We start from the raw sequence: 7,572 nt of genomic DNA, 5'->3' as shown, positions 1-7,572 counted from the left end.
CTGCAACAATATATTAGATGACACTTTGTGGGTATACTTACCTAATTTTGAGCCAGATTAGTGAGAGGATATACTCACTGTAAAGCCCCAGTCAGACAAAAAAATACATAAATTTTAACATCTACAACATTTTTTTGAGACAGTCTCACTCTTTTGCCAGGCTGGAGTGCAGTGGTACGATCCCGGCTCGTTGCAACCTCCACCTCCTGGATTCAAGTGATTCTCCTGCCTTAGCCTCCCAAGTAGATGGGACCACAGGCATGCGCCATCACGACCAGCTAATATTTGTATTTTTAGTAGAGACGAGGTTTCACCATGTTGGCCAGGCTGGTCTCAAATTCCTGACCTCAAGTGATCTGTCCACCTTGGCCTCCCAAAGTGTTAGGATTACAGGCGTGAGCCACCGTGCCCAGCCTACAACAGCAAAATAGAAACTGCATTTAAGTTGTACTTAAGTTATAATTAAAGTAAATCACATTACATCATATTGTTCAAAGGGCAGCAAAACTTAATTGGCAGATTTCTGCGTGGCTATGTTTTGGTTTCTCAACTACTATTTTGAAAGCATGTTCTTGAATCATCTTTATCTGAAAGCTCTACATCTTGTAAGTAGAGTTGACAGGTTTAATTCTTAAGAAATACTTTTGTAAATGTTAATGCTGTCTGTGCTGTAGTTACCTGAATCTATGGTGCTTTCTGTCTTCATTTAATTAAGATTCTTAGGAACAATGAAAAATCATGGTTTTTTTTGAGACGGAGTCTCGCTCTGTTGCCCAGGGTGGAGTGCAGTGGTGCCATCTCAGCTCACTGCAACCTCTGCCTCCTGGGTTCAAGTGATTCTTCTGCCTTAGCCTCACGTGTAGCTGGGATTACAGGCACGGGCCACCACGCCCAGCTTTTATTATTATTATTATTTTTTTTGGTAATTTTAGGAGAAACGGGGTTTCACCACATTGGCCAGGCTGGTCTTGAACTCCCGACCTTCAGCGATCCTCCCACTTCAGTTTCCCAAAATGATGGGATTCCAGGCATAAGCCACTGCGCCTACCCAAAAATCTTGAATGCTTTTTTCACATAACTATTAGAATGTTTAAAAATTCCAGGTACAGATGTCCTCATTTGTTTTTCCTACATAACCAAGTTCTTTGATTTGCAGTTGACCAAAACTTGGTACAAGAATCTTTGTCTCTTCAAGGCAGTTCTGGAAATCCAAAATCCTGAACTGTTTTTCCAGAGCAATTTTCCTAAGAGTTTGGCAGACGTTGGTGTTGCCTGAGTTTAGCCACTAGATGGTGATAATGCACAGATCCAAGTTTTCTTGTGACATTGTAAAGACAATTAGCAGATTAAAGAGGCAGTATTAATTTGGAATGTTTAGGCATTATTATCAGGAGTAGACAGGCTAAATAGGAGGTGTGAAAGAAAGTTCTCCCTCTGTATTTGAGGAAGATACCTGGTGACTGGGTTATTTTCAGACTGTTGTGGAACTACAGTTAAAAAAAAAAAACAGTAAAAATGAATTCCTAGACAAAATAAGACCAAAGACACATAAAATACAAGCTCCAATTTTTTTAATTAGACCCAACAGAAACAAAAACACTCCAACAAATTGCTTTAAAAGTTTATAAAAGCTTCCTGTCAGTATCTGTACTTATTTCCTCACAGACTAGTAACATCTGGTTGGCAGGCACTGGTCTGAGGACCACACTTTGGTGCTAAAAAGCCTGTACTATAGTGCATCCAATTCAGTCAGCAGAACCTGGGTTCAAGACCTGACTTCATTACTACTAGCTGGGTAGCCAGAGAAAGATCACTTAGCCTTTCTAAGGTCCAATTTACTCATTTGGATCAGGCTAATTACATCTATGATTAAGCTTTCTATGAATGCTCAGTAATAATGTACTAACCTCTCAGGAAGCACTTGAATATCAGCTGAAACTGAATCACATAATTGGTACATTTACATATTAAATGTGAATTGTTTTCTCGGACATCCACTCCATCTTCTTACTGACTGGTGTTTTATCCTTGAATAGAAACGTGTTCAGTTGATCATCAAATACTTAAAGGACCTTGAAAGCTTGTCTGGCTCTAATGAAAGCACAGCTGAACTCGGACCGAAACCTGTCCTCTCTCGGAGATGTGCAACCTCTTCCACTGCGCTGACAGCTTTGTGGGAAGAGGGAGAACTACAGGAAACAGTGAAGAAGTCAGACGCTGCCTGTTTACGCAAACATGTCTGCAGCCATATACCTGCACACCCCGGCTGGAAGAACTGCGGAAGCACTATGCCATCAGCTTAAAGTCTAGGTGACTACAAAACCCGGGAAGGTCTGGCACATAAACTACATGAGGCAAGATCAAGGATGACAATTTGTTCTTTGATATTATCACTGCCATTCACTGTGACCTGCCAAACATATACAACTTCCATCTTTACAGCAATCCTAAATCCTAGGATTTAGTGATGTTAGGTTGCTTAAATAACACAAGCCAGTTACTAGCTAGTTCCAAAATGCCAGCCAGAAATGTGTGTTAACACTGGATTTGCCACATCTAGAAGCACAACCACTCCAGTTACAGTTTCTAAACGAATCTCTAAAGTTATGTGAATGGACTGTAATCAGACTATACTAAACTTGGTTCCAGAAGTTATAAAAGTTGTAAAGTCAGTCTAAACTAAAGCACTTGAGTGAAAAAGTATAACTGCCATACCAGAAAAAAGAGCTCCCATCATGAAAATGTCACTGAAGGTATTTTTTTTATTTTTGAAGGTATTTTAAAAATCTCGGCACATCATATCTATCTGTGGGACCTTGGGTCCAAAGGTCCTACATAACTGATATGAACCATAATTCTCTGTATTAACAAAGGCTCGGAAATTGAAACCAAGATCACTTAACTTGCTCACTTTGGCCAATATAGTATGAATTTCAGTTTCTTTCCAAGAGAAAAGTCCTGAGATGTTAATATGCAGCAGTTCTGCTGATGTGCATTTTAACTTCCTGCACCAAGGAAGAAAAGCTAAGAAATTCACAAAAGTAAAATCAGCCCCTGAAAAACAGATGCTGGTGATTGGCGAAAAAAGAGCAGTAGAATTAAGGTGTTTTATAAACCAGAGAGTGTTTTGTTTTTGTTAGGTAAAGGGATTTCTTCATATGTTATTTTGATAAAAGGGAATTTCATAGGTAAAAACCAATATTCAAAATTATAAAACAAATAGAACTCTCTGTGCACAATCACTGCATCAAAAATTTGCAAGAGATTCAACAGAAATTCTTTAGTTGACAAATGTGGTTTGAAGGGGTAATAAAATCTTTTTATGGCTAAACCAAGAGTCTTGTTTCCTGTTGGCCCAAAAACAGACGTTTCATTTCCTAGATAAGTAGGTTCTCCACTGTAAAGAAATATTCTTGTATAGTTCGTTTCTATGTTCTTGAACTCTGCTCCAAATTCAGCCAACTTGCTAAAGGTCCTTAACACAAACTGGGAACAGTCGTAGGAATCAAACCATGTCTCTGCCCCTTTTTCTGGGCTGGCTTTTACATTCCATGTCTCGTAATAAATTCCTGTTTCATTGTCCTGTTTCACCCACTTTGCCATTTGATTGAACATGTTTCCTAGTTCAAAAAAACAAAACAAAGTCACCTAGTGAACGAAGCTAATCATGTTAATTTTTTTTTTTTTTTTTTTTGAGTCAGGTCTCCTCTGTTGCCAAAGCTAGAGTACGGTGGTACAATCACAGCTCACTGCAGCCTTGACCTCCCAGGCTTAAGTGATCCTCCCACCTCAGCCTCCTGACTAGCTGGGACTACAGGTGCGGGCCACCAAAGCCAACTAATTTTTTACTTTTTTTTTTTTTATTTGAGAACAGCCTGGGCAACACAGGGTCTTGCTGTACTGCCCAGGCTGGTCTCAAACTCTCAGCCTCAAGTGATCCTCCTGCTTCAGTCTTCTAAAGCACTGGGATTATAGGTGTGAGCTACCATGCCTGGCCTAATCATATTAATTTTAAGTAAAATGTTCTAACTTGATTAAGACTATGGATGCATGTGAGTAAACAATGGTTTTGGATTTCCACACCTATGAAACCAAAAAAGAGTCCGCATTGCCAAGACAGTCCTAAGCCAAAAGAACAAAGCTGGAGGCATCACACTACCTGACTTCAAACTATACTACAAGGCTACAGTAACCAAAACAGCATGGTACTGGTACCCAAACAGAGATATAGACCAATGGAACAGAACAGAGCCCTCAGAAATAATACCACACATCTATAACCATCTGACCTTTGACAAACCTGACAAAAACAAGAAATGGGGATAAGGATTCCCTATTTAATAAATGGTGCTGGGAAAACTGGCTAGCCATAAGTAGAAAGCTGAAACTGGATCCCCTCGTTACACCTTATACAAGAATTAATTCAAGATGGATTAGAGACTTAAATGTTAGACCTAAAACCATAAAAACCCTACAAGAAAACCTAGGTAATACCATTCAGGACATAGGCATGGGCAAGGATTTCATGTCTAAAACACCAAAAGCAACGGCAACAAAAGCCAAAATTGACAAATGGGATCTAATTAAACCAAAGAGCTTCTGCACAGCAAAAGAAACTACCATCAGAGTGAATAGGCAACCTACAGAATGGGAGAAAATTTTTGCAATCTACTCATCTGACAAAGGGCTAATATCCAGAACCTACAAAGAACTCAAACAAATTTACAACAACAACAAAAAAACCCCATCAAAAAGTGGGCAAAAGATATGAACACACATTTCTCAAAAGAAGACATTCATACAGTCAACAGACATATGAAAAAATGCTCACCATCACTGGCCATCAGAGAAATGCAAATCGAAACCACAATGAGATACCATCTCACACCAGTTAGAATGGCAATCATTAAAAAGTCAGGAACCAACAAGTGCTGGAGAGGATGTGGAGAAATAGGAACACTTTTACACTGTTGGTGGGATTGTAAACTGGTCCAACCATTGTGGAAAACAGTATGGTGATTCCTCAAGGATCTAGAACTAGAAATACCATATGACCCAGCCATCCCATTACTGGGTATATACCCAAAGGATTATAAATCATGCTGCTATAAAGACACATGCACATGTATGTTTATTGCAGCACTATTCACAATAGCAAAGACTTGGAATCAACCCAAATGTCCATCAGTGACAGACTGGATTAAGAAAATGTGGCACATATATACCATGGAATACTATGCAGCCATATAAAAGGATGAGTTTGTATTTTTTGTAGGGACATGGATGCAGCTGGAAACCATCATTCTCAGCAAACTATCGCAAGAACAGAAAACCAAACACCGTATGTTCTCACTCATAGGTGGGAACTGAACAATGAGATCACTTGGACTCTGGAAGGGGAACATCACACACCGGGGCCTATTATCGGGAGGGGGGAGGGGAGGGATGGCATTGGGAGTTATACCTGATATAAATGATGAGTTGATGGGTGCTGACAAGTTGATGGGTGCAGCACACCAACATGGCACAAGTATACATATGTAACAAACCTGCACGTTGTGCACATGTACCCTAGAACTTAAAGTATAATAAAACAAAACAAACAAACAAAAAAATGTGACCCAAGTCACATAAGGAGTTACCAATGGAAGAGTTGCTGAACTCTTTTCATTACTAACCAACAATGCAGCATGTGCAACAAAATTCTAACTTTCAGCAACTTTCCAATACATCCAAAAGAAGAAAAAAATCTCAAAGATAAAATATTTAAACTGCTCAAGAGGGCCTCAAATATAAGATCATACACATTTTGGGAGGCAATGTATCAAAGTAGTTAGGAGAATGGGCAATGGGGCGTAACTGCCAGGGCTAGAGTCCCACTTACTAAGCTGTGTAACCACTCTATGCCTCAGTTTCTCCATCTGTAAAATGGGCAAAATAATAGTAACTACCTGCAGAAGTTGTGATGATGAATGATGTGATATATGTACAGTACTCAGAACAGTGCCAGAACCAGTCTATATGAGTAGTAGCTATTATTTTTCATCATAAAAATATCACTAAAATTTTTTCAGATATAGTTAACATATCCTTTAATCAGGCATTTTATGGATTTCTCTTACTATTTCGTTTAGAAAGTCCAATTTAATTGTACAAAATGTTTTATCATTTTATTCATTTTTATGATAGGAAAAGAGCATTTTTAGGGAGAAATGCAAAGATCAGAGATACACTACTCATCACCTACAGGTGAAGTTCTGCATGAGTAATAGTTTGGGTCAGAGTTTAGCGGTTCCACCAAAAGCAAATGCAACATAAACAAAGATAAATAGATGAGACTTAATTCAACTAAAAAGCTTCTGCACAGCAAAAGGAACAATCAGCAGAGTAAACAGACAACCCACAGAGTGGGAGAAAAAAACAGACAACCCACAGAGTGGGAGAAAATCTTTGCAATCTACACATCTGACAAAGGACTAATATCCAGAATCTACAAGGAACTCAAATCAGCAAGAAAAAACAATCCCATCAAAAAGTGGGTTAATGGCTGGGGAGTGGTGCTTCACTCCTTTAAACCCAGCTCTTTGGGAGGCCGAGGTGGGCGGATGACTTGAGGTCAGGAGTTTGAGACCAGCCTGGCCAACATGGCAAAAACCAATCTCTACTAAAAATACAAAAATTAGCTTGGCATGGTGGCGGGCACCTGTAATCCCAGCTACTTGGGAGGCTGAGGCAGGAGAATCGCTTGAACCCAGGAGGTGGAGCTTGCAGTGAGCCGAGATCATGCCATTGCATTCCAGCGTGAGCGACAAGAACAAAACACCTTAAAAAAAAAACAAAAAAAAAAAACAAAAAAAACAAAAGGGTGGAGGGTTGCTAAGGACACAAATAGACAATTCTCAAAATAAGATACATAAATGGCCGACAAACATGAAAAAATGCTCAGGAAAATGTAATGCAATGATCAGGGAAATGCAAATCAAAACCACAATGTGATACCACCTCACTCCTGCAAGAATAGCTGTAATCAAAACATAAAAAAAAATAGATATTGGCGGGATGTAGTGGAAAGGGAACACTTCTACACTGCTGGTAGAAATGTAAATTAGTACAACAACTATGGAAAACAGTGTGGAAATTCCTTGAAGAACTAAAAGTAGAACTGCCATTTGATCCAGCAATCCCACTACTGGGTATCTACCCAATGAGGAAAAGAACTCATTATACGAAAAAGATACTTGCCCATGCATGTTTATAGAAGCACAGCACAATTTGCAATTGCAAAAATATGGGACCAGCCCAAACACCCATCAATCAATGAGTGGATAAAGAAAATGTGGTGTATATATACCAAGGAATACGACTCAGCCATAAAAAGGAATTAAATAATGGCATTTGCAGCAACTTGGAATAATGGTCTCCAATTCCATCCAAGTGAAGTAACTCTTCAGGAATGGAAAACCAAACATTGTATGTTCTTACTCATAAGTGGGAACTAAGCTACGAGGATGCAAAGGCATAAGAATGATGAACTTTGGGAATTTGGGGGAAAGGGTGGAGAGGGGTGAGGGA

The 7,572-nt window shown here is 39.3% G+C and overlaps 1 protein-coding gene across 6 annotated transcripts in view; it reads right to left on the bottom strand.

The window, feature by feature from the left end:
- CLN5 (CLN5 intracellular trafficking protein) overlaps positions 1-7,572 on the bottom strand; it is a 101,830-nt gene that overhangs the window by 89,680 nt on the left and 4,578 nt on the right. The window contains exon 4 of one of the 6 annotated variants that reach the window (XM_009192032.3): positions 1,555-3,620. The exons of the other annotated variants lie outside the window; for them this stretch is intronic. Coding sequence (XP_009190296.1) covers positions 3,109-3,620 — 512 coding nt within the window. The 3' untranslated portion in view covers positions 1,555-3,108. Of the gene's footprint in view, positions 1-1,554; positions 3,621-7,572 lie in introns of those variants that run through there. 6 annotated transcript variants of the gene reach the window in all.

Source organism: Papio anubis, chromosome 15, assembly GCF_008728515.1.
Source record: "Papio anubis isolate 15944 chromosome 15, Panubis1.0, whole genome shotgun sequence".
Taxonomy (NCBI): Eukaryota; Metazoa; Chordata; class Mammalia; order Primates; family Cercopithecidae; genus Papio; species Papio anubis.
The sequence above is the reverse complement of the archived record's forward strand: the minus strand, read 5'-3'. Positions and strand labels throughout refer to the sequence as shown.